At 60.9% G+C, this 19,609-nt stretch overlaps 5 protein-coding genes across 5 annotated transcripts; 2 read left to right on the forward strand and 3 right to left on the reverse strand.

The window, feature by feature from the left end:
* Positions 1–243: 243 nt before the first annotated feature.
* On the reverse strand, positions 244–3,361 carry BXZ73DRAFT_96030 (SPX-domain-containing protein; the record flags this gene model as incomplete). The annotated part of the gene is made up of 11 exons (XM_048026964.1): positions 244–525; positions 585–1,258; positions 1,318–1,393; positions 1,447–2,144; positions 2,197–2,257; positions 2,312–2,515; positions 2,569–2,577; positions 2,653–2,988; positions 3,056–3,157; positions 3,220–3,285; positions 3,338–3,361. 11 exons carry the CDS (start codon positions 3,359–3,361, stop codon positions 244–246), a joined length of 2,532 nt encoding a protein of 843 aa, XP_047883032.1.
* Positions 3,362–3,570: 209 nt separating this feature from the next.
* On the forward strand, positions 3,571–5,423 carry BXZ73DRAFT_73261 (Gtr1/RagA G protein conserved region-domain-containing protein; the record flags this gene model as incomplete). Its single annotated transcript, XM_048021864.1, has 7 exons — positions 3,571–3,662; positions 3,711–3,812; positions 3,881–3,989; positions 4,196–4,322; positions 4,388–4,581; positions 4,640–4,782; positions 4,841–5,423. The coding sequence occupies 7 exons, from the start codon at positions 3,571–3,573 to the stop codon at positions 5,421–5,423; spliced, it is 1,350 nt and encodes a 449-aa protein (XP_047883033.1).
* Positions 5,424–6,760: 1,337 nt separating this feature from the next.
* Positions 6,761–9,665, reverse strand: BXZ73DRAFT_38906 (transmembrane amino acid transporter protein-domain-containing protein; the record flags this gene model as incomplete). Its single annotated transcript, XM_048018274.1, has 12 exons — positions 6,761–6,847; positions 6,901–7,039; positions 7,100–7,329; positions 7,399–7,502; positions 7,552–7,630; positions 7,682–7,715; positions 7,768–8,137; positions 8,192–8,310; positions 8,363–8,409; positions 8,463–8,738; positions 8,792–9,020; positions 9,109–9,665. 12 exons carry the CDS (start codon positions 9,663–9,665, stop codon positions 6,761–6,763), a joined length of 2,271 nt encoding a protein of 756 aa, XP_047883034.1.
* A 4,637-nt stretch (positions 9,666–14,302) lies between these two features.
* On the forward strand, positions 14,303–15,778 carry BXZ73DRAFT_38178 (uncharacterized protein; the record flags this gene model as incomplete). The annotated part of the gene is made up of 5 exons (XM_048018136.1): positions 14,303–14,740; positions 14,795–15,057; positions 15,111–15,238; positions 15,303–15,543; positions 15,712–15,778. Coding segments are annotated over 5 exons (1,137 nt in total), but the record flags the coding sequence as incomplete, so codon positions are not given.
* Positions 15,779–17,697: 1,919 nt separating this feature from the next.
* Positions 17,698–19,590, reverse strand: BXZ73DRAFT_38367 (glycoside hydrolase; the record flags this gene model as incomplete). Its single annotated transcript, XM_048018174.1, has 8 exons — positions 17,698–17,737; positions 17,791–17,861; positions 17,921–18,556; positions 18,615–18,659; positions 18,711–18,731; positions 18,792–18,814; positions 19,080–19,314; positions 19,477–19,590. 8 exons carry the CDS (start codon positions 19,588–19,590, stop codon positions 17,698–17,700), a joined length of 1,185 nt encoding a protein of 394 aa, XP_047883036.1.
* Between the last annotated feature and the right edge of the window lie 19 nt (positions 19,591–19,609).

A 19,609-nucleotide genomic window follows, 5' to 3' on the forward strand; every position in this document is an offset into this window, starting at 1 on the left:
AGCCGTGAGCTAACCACACATCGCCAGGGCTCAAGTGCTAAATCCCCTGGGACATCCCTGCCCCATCCCCCCCATGCGCCCTCGCAAGTGCCAGCACTCGTACAATGCGCTGACCCTGACGGGCTCTGTGCGAGAGCGAGCCCAACCCGTACACACCGCGGAGGTGTGGCCGAACGACCGGCATCCCCGACTCTCGGGCAATGCTGGCGTGCTGAAGCAGTCCCTCTCAAATCACGAGGTCAACTATAGCTCTCGCAGCCTCAGCACGATGTTCGTGCCCAACGCACCGACGAGGGCTACGCTGAGCACCGTCGGTCCGAAACGGTCGTAGTATAGACCCTCCGCGCGGCGGTGGCGAATGCTGTACGAGCGGAAGATGAAGATCGCGGCCGAGTAGGCGATCGTCGCGAGCGCGAGCGCGGTGAACAAGTACGCGGAGAGCATCCCAGCGCTGTCGGTGGGCGCGATGAAGTTCAGGAGCGTGGTCGCGATCGTGCCGATGTAGATCCCGAAGTGCAGCCATTTCTGCGCGCGGATCGGGGTGAGCGAGCGAGTCGGGATATGCGCAAGGCCGGAGAACTTACGAAGAACGTCCGCTCAGCGGCGAAGTACACCTTCGGCTCGATCCGCACCGGGACCGCGATGAGCTTGCCCGACGGCGCGGTGAACCGCCGCTCGAGCAGCCTGTCGTCGCCGTTCGTGCGCGAGGACGAACCCTCCGCGCGCTCCCGCGCCTGTTGTGCACGCGTCGCTTCTTCATCGTCCGCCTCGTCCTCGTCCTCGTCGTCCGCGTCGCCTTCTGTCGCGCGGGCGTCCGCCCGGAGGCGATCCCGCAGCGTCTCGTCGAACGCCTGAGATGGCGCGAGAGGGTCGATCGACATCGAGCGTGCCTGCGCTGTGATTTCGAGCGTCGACTGGATGCCTTTGGTGGCACCCTGGAGCAGACTCTCCCCGTCCTCATCCTCGGCTGCCCGCGCCTGCGCTCGTTCCTTGAGGTTCCGTTCACGAATCGCCACCGCGGCCGCAACGTCAGTGCCTGAGAGACCTGTGCGCTTGTCTTCGTCGCGAGCGGGAGCCAAGTCCATATCTTCATCGTCTTCGCCCTCGGAAATAGGCTCCGTGTAGGCCATGCGCTCAGGTGTTGTCACCCCAGACGTGCCGGTATGTGAACCGGAGGAAGTGCCTTTCGATGAAGAGACATGGAGAGGGCGCTCGATGGTGACCACACCAGAGTCGGGCTTCAAGATATCCACTTCCACTATGTGAAGGTGTGTTTCAGGGCGCAGTACGAAGGAGTAAGATTATTGAGAAGCTTACTCTGAGGAAGCCAAAAGGGCACAAGATCGACACGATGTGGCAGTAGAGTAGCGCATCCGTGGATGAACTTGCTGAACTATAGCGAGCTCGTCAGAACATCCTGCCGCAGAGAGGCGAGTCGTACTGTACCTTCGGTACGGCTTCAACGAGATGTGACGAGACAAGGTCGGTGACCCACTCCGGAGGCTCCTGACCGAATTGCGTCTGCAACTTGACCTCGAGCACGCCGTACTTGAACAGTTCCTTGTCCTCTGGGGGCAGCTGGTCAAACGGGTGGTCGATCCCGATGTCCATCCGCCGCCAGTTGTCGCCGGCACGTATCTTGCCGTCCCAGTTGTCCTCGCGGGTCATTGTGAGCTCGGTGTCGAGGGATATACGGACGCGCGCGTCGCCAGGGAGCTGGAACGCGGTACGGTTGTAGAACGTGCGCATGACGGGGCCGAGCTTCTTGGTGAGGACCGCGTACTGGACCTCGTTTGCGAGCTGGATCATGCTGTCGACCTCCTGCTGCGACTTTTTGCCCTTCTTAACAAGCTCCTGGAACTCTTCGTCCATGGTGTACTCGCCGCGGAGGAAGGCGTTGACGAGGTGTTCCTTGATCGGGAAGCGGGCCTTGACAGACTTCTCGCCCGTCCAGTCTTCGCGATGCGTCTTGCGCTCGACGAAGATCGTCTTCTGGTCCATGTCGCCGTACCATCGCAGACGAACGGCCTCCGCACCCTCCGTCTTCTCGAGACGACCGAGGTAGAGCTCGAGATCCTCGTTGTCGAAGTAGATGGAAGTGATGGCGGCATCCTTGGGCTCGAACTCCTTTTCGGCGTTGAACACTAGACTGGACAGGTGAGCGGGGGCACGAGGCGGTGAGTCAGGCGGACTGACCAAGGACGGGGAGGTGTCTGAGGATGGAAAGTTTGAGATGGACGAGGTTGTCTGGATGCACCTGCGGAGATACCGGCTCAATGATCGAGCCTAGAGGGTGACGTCATGGACGCACCCAGTACTTGGTCGTCTGCCGGACAAACGCGCTCTGGTTCCCGCCCGCGCTCGAGTCGCCCTGAACGGGGTGCCCCCGCGTGCGGACGAGGTCGTAGAGCTTCGAGAGCTTGACGATCAGGCTGTCCCAGTTGTACTTGTAGAAAGGACGCTTCTCCAGGTAGTCTTGGATGAACGTCGGTTTCAGAGGGCGATTCGTTTGTTTCTGCACCGCGTTGGTTGGCAACGTGCAACTAGGAGCAGGGAGACGGTACGCACATCGTGTTTCTACGCGTATGGGGAGGGTGCGAACACAGGCATATCAGCCGTAGCGTCGCAAACTCAGAGTGTGGATCAGCGTACCTTCAGAATTTTCATGAACCCGGTGATATTGAGCTTCGTATACAGCGCAAGGTCATGCACGTCAGCCACGAGAGTGGCGACCTCCTCCTCGAGCAGCATGAATTGGTCCTCCAGGGCATCGACGGACAGGTCGTCGTCGTCGTCATCGTCGCTCATGTCATCGTCCGAACCCGCATCTTGAGTGACCTCCTCGCGACGCTGCTGAGCCTCGTGGTCGAGCGTCGCAGACGAGGACTCCTGATGGTGGTGCCCAGCGCCAGCAGCACCGTCCATGGAGGAGACGAGGCGCTTGACGGCCTTCTCCGCGTCGTTTATCCGGCGCGAGAGCTCAAAGGTCTGCGCAACGGCCGTCAAGGCTGAGGGTGGGTGGGACGCGTGCAGAGACGGTGTGTCGGGTACGCACCTTCGTCTTCTGGAAGTTGTGGATTTTGTCAAGCTCGCGCTCGAGCATGCGGGTAAACTCGCGCTCATCCTCGTCATTCCAATTGCGCGAAGTGGTCCGAGCCTAAAGAGAATGGGAGGATGAGCGTGCTGGAGCGTTCTGGGTCGTGTGCCAGGGAAGCGGACCTTGAGCTCGCGCTTGAGAAGATTGTAGTCAATGTAAAACGGGCGCCATTCGTTGTAGAGGTCGTTCTGGAGGGATGTGAGAAGAGCCGCTGGGGGAAAGGGGGAGAGGAGAACCGACACTGATCTTGCGGCCGAACTTCATGGCGAGGGAGGGGGAGGGGGCGGGAGGAGGAAGAGGGGGAGAAGAAGAACGGTGAGCGCAGAGGAAGCTGGAGGAAAACGCGTTGCGGGCCGTGGCAGAGACGAGCAGCGGATCTGGACTGGGCCCGTGATCGGTCTCTTGCCCTCGGAGTTCTCCATCGTCGGGACTCGCGCATCCCACCTCGCCCTTCTCGTCACCCTCGGTTCGCCATGGCCGGCGCGAGAGCCGCGAACGGCGTGCGCAACGTTGCGAAGCCGGAGGACGGGATGAGGACCAAAATCCTGCTGCTTGGCATGCGCAGGTGCGTTGCTCCGTGTTCGGATAATCCTCTGCGCTCATCCCTGCGCAGGAGCGGAAAGACGTCCATCCAGCAGGTACTATTCGACGACCTCGCTCCCAGAGAAACACTCTTCCTCGAGACTACCACCCAGATCACCAAACACCACTTCGAGTGCGTCCCTCCGTGCTCCCTTGCGCTCCTCCGTCCCGTGAGCTTGACGACCCCTGCCGCTTCCTCAGTACTGTCATTCCCCTCGAAATATGGGACTGCCCCGGAGATATCACTCTCGAAGCCCTCGGCACCCCCATTGGCCAATTTTCGACCATGATCTTCGTCATTGACATCCAGGTAAGCCCTTCGCCCTCGCTTTTTACCCTCCAAGCCCGCTTCCTCTTTATCCCACATTTTCCCCATGGTCGATCGTGGCTCTTGCAAGTGGCGGCCCTGCACCCCGCGTGGGTGCTGGCAGTTTTTCATTTCGTTTGGTCCCACTGCGCACTCAGATATCTCTGGCCTAACATGTAAACATCGCCAACGTCCTTTTTTCCTTCCAGGATCTGTACCAGCAGCCAATTCAGAGGCTCGTGGACTTTGTGGTCGCCGCCTACAAGGCACACCCCAATATCAACCTGGAGGTTTTCGTTCACAAGGCGGATGTTCTTAGTGACGAGTACAAGTTCGGTTAGTGTTAGTCCCATCATCCACCTTGAAAGTCAGCTGAACTTTTCCCCCTTCGAACTGTGAAGAGAATTTCCGGCATATCCAGTCACGCGTCCTCTCTGACCTCGGCTACGTCAGCGCAGAGTACGAGACCATCCCGATCAACTTTCAGCTCACGTCAATATACGACCATTCCCTCCATGACGCTTTCTCGCGAACACTACATAAGCTAGTGGATTCACTACCTTACCTTGAAGATTTGCTCAATGTCTTTTGTGCTGTGAGTGCGCCTGCGATGACGACTCCATGTGCTCAGATTAATAATCGACATCTTGTAGCGCTCACAAGCAACCAAATCGTTTCTCTTCGACATTGCATCGCGGCTATATGTCGCCACTGATGCCTCACCAGTTGACCCACCAACACACAACTTGTGTAGCGACTATCTGCGGACTCTGAACACCTTCGGGCCGCTATACAAGTGATTCTCCTCCTCCTCCTCTTGCCTAGGTCGCCCCGTTGACTTCCATAATTGCTAGATCAGTCTCAGTCAGCGCCCCACGAATGCGGGCCGTTCCACAGCCCCCAGCCCATTCCCCAGCCGCCTCAGCCCCCGCCTCGCCTCAACCCGTACCCCGCTCGGCAAGCGTCTTCGCATCGCCAGTCGTCTCCCCCGCATCCCCCGCGCTCTCAACACACACCTCCCCACGCGGTGCTACGCGACAACTTCTTCCCACTGCACCTCCCCCAGCCACGACCGCCCTCGCCGGCTCGATCTCCGTCGAATGCTCGGCTACCGCGCTCCCACCGTCCCTCTCCCCCACCGCGTCCGCGTCCGCATCGAGCCCGAACGGCAACGGCCACACGCCCGCGAACGGCCCGTCGGCGGCGCACGCGCAGCCCCGCTTCTACCCGTGCGCGGCGGCGGCGCTCTCCCCGAGCGCGAGCGGGGGCACGACGCTCACGTACCACCTCATCACGCCCAAGCTCGCGCTGCTCGCGCTGATCCCGACGCCGGTGTTCGACGCCCGGCGCGGGCTGCTCGAGTACAACGTCGTGTTCTTCCGCGAGGGCGTGCAAGAGATCTGCGAGGTCGAGGCGGACGCGCGCCGAGGCGGGTGAGGCTGTGGGTGTCGGACTCGGACCTGTACTAGTACGTGCTGGTGTCGTGTTGGATCGGGGTGAGTGTCCGCGCCGAAAGGTGGACGGCGCGAGTGCTCGGCGTTGACGCATTTTACTCCTTGCACTAGACCCTCTATTTCTCGCTGCGGACGCAGCGACGCAATCTCAGATCTCAGTCGTCAGAGTGCCTGCGCGAATGCATCACGCGCCAAGATTTTAGCCGGCAACGCCGCGCGCACACCACCCCCGCAGAGGATCCGCGTCGTCGTGGGCCCTAAACCCGAGCCGCATGCATCCCGCACGCGACACGAGAACTCCGCGGACGCACATCGCCCCCCCGGAGCCGTGTCTCACTCGCTTGCCGGCTCAGACGCGGTTTGGGAGGCCTCTTTGAAGCGGCATGTCTTTGGTGCGTGCGCGTGGCCGCGCCCCAGTCCGGAGGATGGTCGCGTGCTTGGGTTGTTGGCTCGGTGTCTCGCGCTTGTATGCATGTCTTACGTCCATGATATGATGATGTATATTGTACATACTGTCCCATTTCGACCAAAAGTTCATCGATTTTCGGCGTGACCAAAATTTCGATCTTCAAATGGGCAAAAGAAATCGTTTGCGATAGTTGGAGCAAATGTTCACGCCCCTCCGTGACGCGTGACATGAACTTTTGGTCGAAATGGGACAGTACCTTGTCTTGACCATCTCCGTCACACGGAGCCGAACGCCCCAACTCCGAGGACCGACATCATGTGTGCACGGGCAGGGTTCACGGAGGACGTTACGCATTCATGTCGGACTGTGCTTGCCGTGCGGCGACCTTGTGCTCCCGCTGCGCAGGAAAAGGTCGGCGCCCCGTCGCTTTATACACATGTTTTCATTTCGTGAAGTGTGCCTGGGCTTCTCTACTTCCTATGCTTCCGACGGGCGGTTCCGCATGCAAAACCCAACCTCAGCCCAATGAGGTCCGCCGGCGTTGAATCGCCTTTCTAAGCATCGATCTGTCAGTCATTGGCACAAGTGCCTCGTGTCGACTATCGACGAGGAGGACCACGTCAAAGTTCGGCCATTATTATATTCGACTAGGAAGGATGTGGCACGAGCATCCAGAACAGTAAGGTACATGCGGTGGTGGGACGGTATCGTGTGGCAGGGGTGTATGGTTGTATTCGTGAAACGCAAGGTAAGAAGAACGAGGGGACCACCACACGGGTGACTACTGCTTGGGGATGCGATCCGAATGCCAGATTGCAAGCAAGCCATTTATATGCTGTAGATGCGGGATGCTTGGATAGATAGATTTGCATGGGTGCATTGCGTGTAAACGAGATTAGGACGCCTGGGGATTACAACAGACCGCGGAAGGGCTCCTCGGGGGACTGGCCGCACTGGCCCAGGACAGGGGGCGCGGCCGAGGCGGGCGCGCTCATCAGCTGCAGTGCAAGTCAGCATGGGGAAAGGGGAAGAGGACGGTCGAGAGACGTACGCGAACGGTCTGGATGGTGGTGTATGCGGCTGCGATCATCCCGAAGACCATGAGGGCGATATCCGCGAGCTTCTCCTTACGCGTGCGGGCGCAGGCCTTGTAGTGCAGCATCGCAGGGTAGACGTAGCACAGCGGCACACTGCGTGGTAGGCGCCATCAGGGTGTGCCGCCAGAGAGAGAACGAGGGAGAGCAACTCACCAGGCGAAGCTGCCGATGAACGAGACGAACTTGTCTAGGTCCGCAGCGCCGAAGTAGGAGAGCACAGCGCAGAAGGCGACGACGAAGAACCGGAAGATGTTCTTCTGCCACTTGACGAAGACGTTGCCCTTGCCGCTACGCTCAAAGAGGCCGTTCTCCATGATGCGCACAGCCGGGAAGAGCTGGAGAGGTACGGAGAGCAAGATAGCGAGGGAATAGAAGAACTGGACCTGTGGAGTAAAATATTCAAATCAGTCTCAGCCTTTGATGGGGAAATGGGAAATGCGCGACAAACGTACCACTTGCGTGAACCGACTGGTGGTGTCGAGGTTGACGATAACAACGGTCTGAACATCCGCGCCAAACGTGAGGTACGACATCACGCCGCCGCCACAGAAGAGAACTGGCCAAACCTCAGTTTGAGCGGCCATCTGAAGTAATATGATACTCACCCATCAGGAAGAGCATTACCCCGGTCAACACGGCGGGGAACTTGCGGGGTTCCCTCATAGCGTCTGTGACAGGGATGACCTAAAACCACACAATGAGCGCGGGAATGATATTATATCAGAATGTTCGCACCAGACCAATCCCCTCGAAGGAGAAAACGGCGGTTCTGTTCAGATCGTAAGCCTAGACGCCCACAGAACAGCGACCCAGCTACATACCCAATCAAGAGTGGCCAGTCTTTCGGGTTGAAAAGCTCGACATGTGCGATGCCGTTGTGGGCTATGATCTTAGCTTCGCTTCCGAAGATGTAGATGAGTCCAGCCAGGATGAAGACGTCGGCGATCAGTGCCGTGGTGCTAAGCTTTGCGAGATTGCGGATGAGCGCAAGCGGCAGGAAAATGATCATCTGGAGCAAGATGAAATACTGTATGCCGAGGAGCTTTGCACAGTTGGTGATAGCCAAAACGAATGACTGGAGGTTCTCAGAGACGAAGATTATGTAGGCCGAGACGAAACCGAGCTGAGAGATCGTGATGGAAGCCAAGATGGCGTAGCGCATCCAAGGCCCGTACAAAGCTCCGCCGATATCTGTCACCCTAGTAGTGAGCTCTAATGGCTACCGAGGGGAGATGATATACTCACCGCCAAAACTGCCTGACACGACAAACTTCGTTTTAACGAGCAACAAAAATGAATGTAATGACACCAGAGCAATGAACGTCAAGACAGCACTGGAAAAAAGTATGCCACCGTTGAAGAAACTGGGAGTATGAAGTCAGGGATAGAATCCGTAGATTATGTGACTGCACTTACGCTTTGCCCAAGAAGAGGATCCCAGTACCAACGAAGGCTTTCAAAAGCTATGGATTGGGGATGAGACGGGGCTCGTTATGTGCCATGAGACGGAACGTACCATGAGGACGGCATCGGTCACGGTGGCATCACCATGCGGCCCGACGCTTGCAGCGCGCCGCCTTGAACGAGATCGGTTTGCGCTGGAGCGTTCAAGCAGAGGGGAACGCTCAGAAGTCTTGTTAGCGTTCGACGAATCTCGGCCCCCGTATGACGGTGTGGCGTGTGTTCCATATGTGCCTCCCTGCAAGAACGGAGAGCTTTCGTTCGGCAGAGCCTCCTCGTCCACAAGGTCTGCTTCGTCTTCTTCGTCAATCTCCTCAAGATCTTCACCTGCCTATATCGAAGGATACATATAAAGCGCGTGGACGGATGGGCGGATGAACTTACGAAGTGGCCGAAGATGTACAAAAACTCTATGAAGTTGCGGGCCATTGGGCCGTTAGAGGCGCGTTCAGGGTCATTGAGCGCCACATAAGTGCGACGGAACCCTCCGGGCTCGTGTATATGTTCCAAGGCAGGGTGAAGGGGTTGCGTATTTGTCGAGCCAGCGAATGAAGCAGAGCGAGGACGGGCTGCTTGCCTGCGCTTGTCAGCTTGCCACTTATAGATGCTGTGGCTGAAGACAAAGATAGGTCAGCGGGGCCGAGAGGTAGTAACGAGCGATATCGCCGGACAAGAGCAGTGCGCGCTGGAGAAGGACGTACGTTATGTCTGCACCATGAGCATCATAGGGTACTGGGAAGGGCTCTGTGTCTTCTCGCTGTAGCCGGATGTGAGATGCCGATGAGCGATGGGAGAGGTTGCCCGACTGTGATCCATGTTGGGAGGAAGCCGAGGGAGGAATGTCAGGGGTGACTGGCCTGTTGTTCTGGCGCTGGTCGCGAGAGACGAGGTGGCGGCGAAGAATCCTTGCCTTCTCCTCGTCGGTCAAGTCATCGAATGGATTTGCATCGCTTCCGGGAGTACCGGACCCTGGACGGAGGAGGAAGGCTGGGTTGGAGGAAGAGGCCTCGGCGGAGGGACCGGGAAGGAAGGGTGCAGTAGAGCTGGGAGTTCCTATCGGTGTAGCACCGGACCTGGGAGGGATGTTGGGCAGAGGAGGCGTGCCGGTGTACTGTGCACGGAGGAAGCGTGGACTGGGAGAGGCTGAGAGACCAGTGCCAAAGTTCGGGGTGCCAGCGACCGGAGGGGTGGCATTGGGGTGGACGAGCTGACCACGGCGCGGGCTGGGGATGTCGAATGGCTTGGAGGGCGAGGACATCGTGGTCGGAGAGCAAGAGCACACGGGTGACGGCGCGCAAGTCCCGCTCCGTCTGGGGGCGCTTGCCGCACGTCACCGCGTGCGTCCGTTGGCGGGCCGTCTGTTTGCCCTCTTTGACTCGCTCTCCCATCTCCGTCCGCACAAGCCCCCTGGATAACGTATTTGGAGGGACCTGCTGCCCAGACAAGATGTGCGCTGCTGCCAGCCCGTTGTCTCAATTTGGCACTCCCGTGCGTGCGCCGCGGTCGCTCCGGGGTGACGGAGCACCGTAGTGGACGAGCACACGTGCCTCTTTCAATCATCCTGCCATCCATGTACTTACTGAAGTCTGGCACGGATTGTCAGCATGCGGAGGAGTATATAAAGCGGTGCTTGAAATCCACGCGTTCTGCGTATGCGTTTTCGCTGACCGTATCATCCGCAGATTTCCTGACCACTGTTGAGATCGCATTCACTGGCGTCTTCTATGGTTGCCAGATAAAGGTTCACATCCAACACAGTGCGGGGTTGCTATCTGTTTCCCATGATTCGTTCACCGCCACTAGCCAAACCCCGGGACCCTTTCCTTGCGGGAAATAGCCTGGATCCAGTGGTCATTTTTCCTAGTCATGTCCGTCTCCTTGTGCCGTCCGAGCTTCGAGGGCTTTTTCCACGTAACAGCTTCCTCTCCCCTTTGGACCGGCGCCCATCTATACAGAGCAACGCAACCGGCTCCAAGCATCAAGCTTCAAGACAACAACCACAGGCTTCAGGCTGCGAGCATGGCACTTCCCACGGACCATGAGACGCAAGACGCTCCACCCACGAGACAGAGTCGAGACGACATCACCGGTGCAGTCCGTTGGCCACGCGGCGGTCCCTTCACAAGAAGCACTCTCCGCCTGCAAAATGCGGAGACAGCGTTGCACACCGCCAATCCGAGCGTGTTCTCAAGCCCCAGCCCCCCTTCATTTTCTTCCTCGCCGCCCACACGCGCTGGCGCCATTCGCATATAGGGTCGACGATGCCCACTCGCCCGCCGCTTTCGCTCTCGACACCTCTTTTCGCTCCCTACAGCCGGTCAGACAGCGCTGGACGCCATGGCTTACGCCCAAGACCTTCGGTTGCCCCCTAGAGTCAAGCGCAAGCCTCCGCCAGCGTTTCCCTACTCTCCGAAATACCCACACCCTGATCCTTCCGATCCGTTCGTCTCTCTTCAGACCCTTCGCGAGCGCGCCCATTCCGCCCATGCCCAAGCTCGCCTCAACCTCAACGGCTCATATTCCTCACTTGCCCCTTCTCCATCTATCAACAATGAATACGACCGGTACACCCAGTACACTTCGGAACTTCCGCGTCTTCCCCGCAGCACAATGCACGCGTCTCGCAGCATAGAAGCGCTCGACCAGTTCCGTGACGGCTACCACTCCGACAACCTACGTCCTCCCCGTCCCCCACGTGCCCGGACGCGTCCAACGAGGGACTCCAGATCCTATTTTTCCGAGGCCGAACACACTTCTCCGTCACCCCCCAATCAGCGACATCACGACCGCGATCAAGCCTCCCAGAAGCTTGCGGAATGGCAGTACCCCCGTCGCCGTCGGTCCCAAACTCTATCTTACGCTCCCTCGCCGTTGCCTCAGGTCCCTCCACCAGTCCAAGAGCCGGAGTTCCCCGCCGCTCAGGAGAGTTCAATAGATGCTCACCAGACGGAACAGGCGCTCCTGTCATCGCCCAACCAGTACGTCTATGATGACCGTCAGTCTCATGGGCATGTATACGGCCAGGTCGACCACCACCACGCCTCATCCACCATCGACCCTCACAGCCACTCTCACATTCAGGGGTCAGTTCACACTGGGCCTTCCACACCACCCATGACGCCCGACGACACATTGACTCTGAGCAGCGCGAGTGGCCGTGCGCGTTCCGAGTCTCTTTCCCCCAGCATTGCTCTCTCCGAGCTTCCGCCTCCACCTCCCAAGCACCCCAAGTCGATGGACAACGTTGGTGGTCATTCCATATCAGGGTCTGCGGGAGGGCTCATCGAGCGTGAGGTTTCCCAGATCCGCACAGCCGACTTCCCCGCGTTACTCGGTACGCCCGAACCAAGCTCTACTGTCCATCCAGTCCCAGGCATTCGTTCTCAGCCTACGCTGGTCGAGTCGCCCCTTTCTATGGACTCCGAGCCGGAGCAAGACCAAGCACAGGATGTCACTCGCGAGCTCGAGTACAGCAGCTCGAGTTCGCGGCGGCGCGGCGGCGCGGGCGTGCGAGCTCGCAAGGGCAGCATCACGGAACGGCTGCGTAGATCAACCGTGCTCGTGCGGGGGCGCAAGAGTTCCGATCCCTCCCCGCGCACGCGTCCGCAGACGCTGCCCGCGCCCGCCCGCGATGCCTCCATCTCTGCTTCATCCTCGTTCTCCCATGACATCCGTCAGACCGCACCACCGCCCGCCAGTGCCGCGGCCTTCACGCGGGACAGCTCTGTGCCCGAGGTCCTACACGCCGCTGCTGGCATTGATCCCGCCGCGGATCACAAGAGGAAGCGGATGTCGCATAGAAAGAGTTTGAGCCATGTCAGTCTGGGTGTAACCCCCCTCCCCAACGTGAGCTTCGGTCCCTCCTCGTCACCCCTCCTCCCCATCGAGAACGTGAGCATGGCAAGCACGCTCGTGGCGTACCCTGAAGGTGACGAGGCCAGAGGCCCCATGTCCTCGCGCATGACGTATCCCCAGCACGAGCTGCTCCCACCGACCCCTCTTCCACCTCCTCCTCCTCAGCCGCCGGTCCGACCACAAACTGTCGTGGAAGCGCTGGCGCCGCTGCCTCCGAAGGAGATATCTCAACCGCCTATCAGGAAGGAGACCCGCCCTTCTATGCCGCCCAGAGAGGACTCGAGAGGATCGAGGGTTCCTGTCCCTGCGCCTTCGCAGACCACCGAATATGAATCTCGGCGGAACACGCGGGACACACAAATCATTCTCGCGCCTCTCACCGGCCAAGATGCTCATTTCTCATCCCAAGAGGCGTCACAGGTGGGCTTCTCGCGCCCAGCCATCAGCGGGGTCCGCGCTGCGCCCGAAGACGCGGACATGGACGACATCGTCCTTCTGCGAGGTTCTCGCTTCGACGCACCGCCCCGACACGAACAGCAGCAGCAGCAGCAGCAGCAACGATACGACCTGCACGACCCGTCGCCCCCGCTCCTGGCCAACTCTCTCCTCACACGGCCGACATCCTCCGCCTCCTTCGTCACGTCCTCTGTGCCCACCACGGCTCCCTTCGTCTCCCCGACCCCCATCCATGCGACTCAGAACCCTGTACTGCATACGTACGTCATCTCCGCACCCGTTCCTCCTCGCGCGGATATCGCCCCGCGTCGTGCGCCATCCCCGCCTGCTCCGCAACGTCGCGGTCCTTCACCGTTGCCCCCTCCCCCTCCCCACGAGCCCGAACTCGACGGCCCTGAACCTCTCACCCCTGCCCCGCTCCCGCTCTCGCCTCCGCGTCGCATGGACTCGGACTTCCCGACTCCCCTCCCACAGCCACCGCTAGCGCCATCCCCGCCGCCACTACCGTCAATGCACCAGCACCAGCACCCGCGCGCAAATTTGGCACACGTCATTGAAGACGATAGCGGTGCACGCCTGGACGACAACCTCGAACGCGAGCGCGAGCCCGTACGCAATGCTGAGCGACATTACTCCACCCTGCCTGCAATCGCCGTTACGCGTCCGCGAAGCCCGCGCCACGAACGCGAGCACGGAGTCGACGAGCCGCCCCGTCCGCGCACTGAGCGTCGATCTTCGGACGATCGATCGGAGCCGGCGATGCCCGCTGCAGCGTACCTGCCCGTCGCCCAAGTCCGGCCACTCCCGCCTGCGCCCACCCCCGCACCCCCACCCCCGCCTCGCGCGTCGTCCCCACGAGCTGGACTTGGGATCTCGGCGGGACCTCCGCCGCTCGACGCGCAAGCGCCGCTGCCGGCACCTCAAGCGCAAACGGCGCAGGCCGCCACACCTGCCGGTGCGCTCTCTGCGAGAGACCGCGCGGGGTGGACCAAACCGCCGCCGACGAATACGGGGTTCAACGCTATTCGACAGCCTCCACGCCGGCAAGCCCAGGCGGTCGGGCAGCATGCAGCGGTGCAGGCCATCGCGCACCCGCATACGCAGTTGCCGTTCAGGCCTCAATCGCCCGCGTTGGCCCAGCCGTTCCAGCAGCAGCAGCAGCAGCAGCAGCGGACGCCTCCGAGGACCGAGCTCCCTCTCCTGCCTCAGCAGCAGGAGTTCGAGCCACAGGACCGGCAACTCCAACAACAGACTAACGATGCGTTTAGAACACAGTCTCCTCAGCCTCTGGCACCGTTGCACCCGGTGGTGGTTCGTGCCGCGGCACAGTCTGTACCTCCTATTCATCACGTGCCAGGGCCTCTGCGTTCTCACTCTCCTCAACCCCCGGTGATCTTGCGCTCTCATTCGCCGCAACATCCACCCATTGTGACCTCCCGCGCGACGTCGCCCCAGCCTCGTCGGCCACTGGGTCCGATATCTGGGCCGATGCCGGTTCAAGCGCCGATCATGCAGCAACACCCAGCCACGAACCGGCTCGCCCAGCCCACGATCCAGTCCGCACAGATCGAGCCCCTTGCGCCTATGCGAGATCTGCGAGAGCGAGAGAGCCCGCCGTCGCCGCCGCCGCCCTCAGCGTTCGCGGTGCACAACCACTCGCACACAGTCGTTCGCAACTTGCCCGCCCCGTCTCCATCCGTCGAAGCTGATGGCTCACCTCGCCCGTCCACACCAGGTGACGAGCGTGGCACGGTGCGCGAAGGGCCGCACGTGGGAGCGATCGCATACAGTAGCAGTCCGAGCCCTCATATTCCGAGACGCAGCCCGGGCAGCAGCGTCGAGCGCATCCCGCCTCCTCGTCTCCCCGCCTCCCCCCAGCCCTCTACATCCCCGTCTCCGCTGCGGGCGCACACATACCCTCCGACCTCAGTCGAGTCCACGCCTCTACCACTCCCCGCTACCCCCTCCACAACCTTCGAGTACCCGCTCCGAGCCGCCACCCTCTCACCCCCGCCCAAGACCGTCAGCAGCGCTGACCACAGCATCGCGACCACCGCCACCGCGTTCGCGCACAAGGACTCCATCACTGGTGCAGCTCACAAGGGCTCCCACACGATGCGTACCGCAGCGTCCCGACGGCACTACGAGCAGAACGCGAAGAGCGACAAGGAGGCCCTCAAGGAGGCGCCGTCGACCTTCGACGAGCGCGCACTGCCGACGCGCGAGCAGGTGCAACAGGCGGCCGCGCTCACGGTCATCGCGCAGAACGGTGTGCGCATCCAGTTCGGGGATCTTTTCAAGGACCAGAAAACGATCGTGATCTTCATCCGCCATTTCTGGTGCGCCTCGCTTCGTGATGCCGCGCGGAGCCCAGGCTGATGCTCGGTGACAGGTGCGCGAACGACCAGGACTACATGTACTCGATCGCGAGGACCGTGAACCTCAACGACCTAAAGGGGATGAACATGAACTGTATCATCATCGGAAACGGTTCGCATGGGATGATTCGGGCCTACCGAAGTGAGTGCGGAGTACCGTGTTGGGTGGTGTATCAAACCGTCCTGACTTCATTTCCTCTGCGCAGACATCTTCCGCACGCCCGTGCAGGTGTACACCGACCCCTCTCTGCGGCTGTACGCCGCGCTCGGGATGACGCTCCGCACGAACGACCCGGGAACAGACCACGAGAAGGGCGACTACGTCCGCCACGGCGCCGTCAGCGGGCTCGCGATGATCGTCAAGAACGCGATCCGCGTGCGGATGCCCATCTGGGAGTGCGGCGGCAACTCCGCCCAGCTCGGCGGCGAAATTGTGCTCGGCCCAGGGTAAGTTTCGACATTGTTGTGCCTGCCCTCCACCCCCTCCACCTTCTATCACTCCCAACTCTCATCTACCATCTGTCCGCTGTGCACCGCACCGCTTCGATTCGTGCTTCCACGTCCCCCCTCTTCTGTGCCTCCTGATGCTAACTTTCGTCCCTTTTTTCCTCGCAGGTACGAGTGCACCCACGCCCACCGGATGATGACCACGCGCTCGCACGCGCCCATCCGCGACGTCCTCCGCCACGCCTACTCCGGCGCCAGCGCGCCCCACTCCGCGCCCCAGACCGTGCGCCTCGCCTCTCCGCCCGCGCAGCCCGCCGAGGCGCAGCGCGAGCCCCCCGCGTACGAGGATGACGAGGAGGGGTGGCAGGACGCGCGACGGCGAGACCTTGCGCGCATGGACACGAAGCGCGAGAAGCGGCGGGACCTCGCCGTCGCGCTCGCGGCGCGCACGGCGACGGTCGCGGTGGCGGACGGCGCGGACCCGGCCGAGTTCGAGCCCGAGCTCGGGTACGAGTCGAACAGCGGGAGCGACGGGAGCTGGGCGTCGAGCGTCCAGGACAAGCGCGCGCGCGAGCTGCAGGCGCAACGGGAGCAGGACGCACGGCGCGAACGGGAGCGGGAGCGGGCGAAGGAACGCGAGAGGGAGCGGGCGAGGGACAAGGAGCGTGAGCGGGCGCGCGAAAGGGAAAGGGAGCGCGAGAGGGAAAGGGAGAGGGAGAGGGAGCGCGAACGCGAACGCGAGTGGGCGCAGCGCGGGGACAGCGGCAGCGACGAGCGGCATCGACGGGCCGGCCAACGCGGCGGCTCGCGCGGCTCGAAGATGCTGCGCGTCGCGAACCCGAGCCCGGACCACGGCAGCGCTGAGCTCGAGGACCGCGACGAGCGCGAGTACGGCGACTACGGCCGCAAGCAGCGCAGCGCGACGAGGCGCGGCGCGCAGGCCTCGAGCACCGGGGCGCGCAAGGCGGAGCCGGTGGCCCCGAGCGCGACGGCGTGGAAGGCGACGTACGTCGGTGGCCACGGCCCCGGCGGGAAGGGGCGGCGAGACGAGGGGTACGAGACCGAGGACGGCTTCCAGTAGGGTCGAGAGGTCCCAACACAGCTGCGCGTTCGTTTGGCAGCGTCCTTTCGTTAACTTTTTTTATCTCTCTGCTACTTATTTCGCAATAGGCTTTGTATGTCTGATCACCCCCATCTTTGGTGTACTACTAGTGATTAGTTGCTGTACTATGTAGCTCTGTACTTATCTCCCCGTACTGAGGCAGTACTAGGCACTCTCGTTAACAGATTCCCTGCACCGCGTAGACCAATAAAATATACGCACTCTCCACCAGACTATCTCATGCTGTCTGAGCGAAAACTACTTCGCCGAGGGCGTTCAAACGTTCAAGTGCGACCAGCACTGATCAGATGCTCTCTTGAACAGACCAACGGCATTGTATCAGCCAGTGCCTTTTGCTATCTCACAGCGTGGACAGTGTACTAAAGTGTCATGCATTGCGAACCACTGGATCTCCCGAAGACACGGCACAACGACATGAGATTACACAGCCCCGTCGACCACGGGCCTTATACCACCGTTCGAGTACGTAGTACAGATCCGCTTCGGGGGCGGTGCTCGCAGCGTTCGCGTGCGAGGACACGTGTAGAGGGGGGAAGGTGAGGGTGTGGGCGTAAACGAGACACGGCAGCGAGACGAGATGCGGAGGAGTGACCAGATGGACGCGAGGGTGGTATGGGTCCGTATCTGCGTGCGTGGGTAGAGTGTGACGAAGGGGGTCCGTCGAAGCGGCTAGGGTGTATGTAGGCGGGGGTGCATGGTGTGCGTGTGTGCGGGGGGATCCGGGAAACGAGTGCGGGCACTGGTGCGAGGGAGCGTCCATTATGTGCGGAGGTTAATAGCTACATACATCCCGCGCGGGGATGGGAACGGTCCGTTGTCTGGGTGGGGAGCCGAGGGTGGAGAACGCGAGAGGCTGCGGTGGAGAAGGGGGGAGAGGGGGCGAGTCCAAGAAATGAGCAATAGTGGTCAAGAAGTAACGTGCAGGGTCATAAAGAGGAGCGTCCGAGCGCAACAGCAAAGCGGTTCGGCTGGGGTGAGGCAATCAGACAGTGCGTGAGGGGTGTCGCTGGGGAACGAGGTCGAGACGGATTTTATGAGCAGGAAGGAATGGTGATATCCTTCAACGTTTTGCTGGACAAAGAACAGTCAGTGGCCAGTGGAACACGTAATAACGTGTGGCTTACTTCGAGTAGAAAAGACCCCAGTGGCCCTCAACACCACCGTACTGCTTGTCCTTCCACTCCTCGTCCTTGAACTGCGAAACCGATCCGTCAGCCGGCTCTCCACTAGCAGATGCACACATCCGTTCCATACCTCGAAGAAGAAGTAGCCGGTGCCGTTGGTGTTTGCCTGACAGACGTAGTTATCCATGAACACCTGGAGGTTGGCCGCCGACGCGTCCGCCGCGCCATTGTTCGACGTCGCGGTGTCGTTACCGGCCGACGGCCAGCCCGTCTCGGCGACGTACATCGTCGGGTTGTTCGACAGCGCCTTGGCCTGCGCGATGTTCGTCTCCTGGAAGAAGTCCCACACCCAACCCGCGCCGGCCGCGGGGCCGATGTCCGCGAACCAGGCGTGGATGTTCGCCATCCCGTAGTCGACCTCGGCCAGCACTTTGTTGTTGATATAGCTGCCCGCGTCCGAGTTTCCGATAGGGATCGAGACGCCTAGGGCCGCAACAGCGCTACGAGTGTCGGTGATGTTGGCGATGAGGAGGTCGGCGCCAGCATTGCCGACGGCGTCGTTCGCGGACGTGCCACCGTTGGAGCCGAGGTAGTTGAGGATGAACTCGTTGCCGACGGTGATACCAGAGATGTGGTCCGTGCCGTAGGTCTGGATGGCGTCGATGATAGCGTCACGTTGGCGCACGTATGGTGCTGGGTCCGTAGCGTCTGGGTAGTTTCCGAGCCACACAGTCATGTTCACCTTTGTCTGCTTGATCGCCTCAAGCTATTGGAATGCACCGCACATTTAGATACTTTGACACCTACTGAAGCTTAGTACGCACCACCAGGGCCGACTGATTGCAATCCGCGCCGTACAAGCGGAGGCGCTGTGGAGGGTTTAAGATTGCGTGCGAGCAACGGAGGCAGTGAGTACTTACAGTAGTGAGCTGCGACATAAGCTGCGCACGGATGTGAACAATTTAGCCGAGACAGCATCTCTTCTGCGAGACCATACACACCTGGATGTCAGTGATGATGTCCGCTGTGGGCAATAGAGTGGAGACGTCAGACAAGCTCGAGTAAACTACTGGGACGTCATGTTCGGCGGGCGTCTGGTCACACCACCGAATCCGCACTGCTGAGAGAACCAGAGGGACTAGGGCGTGCCTTCTGTACCCCGGGACTCGCCCAGATGCTGCGCAGCCTTCGCGCGACACACGGACGGGACATCGAGTCCGATCGAAACCCATGCAGCCCCCTACCAACGCCCGCACGGAAACACGACATGAAGAATAAAAGGGACTTACAGAGGCTGTTGCCGCAATCAGGGTAGAGGGAGTTGGTGGGGGTGTACGCGATGCCCCAGAAGGACTGCTTGAGCCGGTCATCCTTGACAAACGTGCTCGGGTCGCTCGAGTCGGTCTGGTTGACGACGCTCGACGAGGAGCCGCTGCTGCCGGACGAGCTGTGCTTCTTCGTGAGCGAGACCCCCACGCCGACGCCGACGCCGATGATGACGAGCGCGAGGAGCGAGCCGATGACCTGCGGGGAAGAGGAGAGGGCAGGCCGCGTGTGAGCGGCACCGTCGCACTAAGGGGGCCAGACGCGAGTGCGGCGAGGGCACGCCGCGACGAGGCGGGTGTGGGGGGTGGCGGGGCTTGCGGTGCACTTCGGGGCCGCGGTGCGCAGAGGGAATGGACTCACGATGAACTTGGAGCGACGGTTGCCGCGCTGCTCCTTCTCGAGCCAGGTGGAGCCAGAGGTGTAGGGCGCGTCGACGTTGGTGTAGCGGGCGGGGGCGCTCGTGTTGAGGGGCATGGCGTCGGCGTGGTCGACA

This window comes from Epithele typhae, assembly GCF_022376455.1.
Source record: "Epithele typhae strain CBS 203.58 chromosome Unknown BXZ73scaffold_2, whole genome shotgun sequence".
Classification (NCBI taxonomy): Eukaryota; Fungi; Basidiomycota; class Agaricomycetes; order Polyporales; family Epitheliaceae; genus Epithele; species Epithele typhae.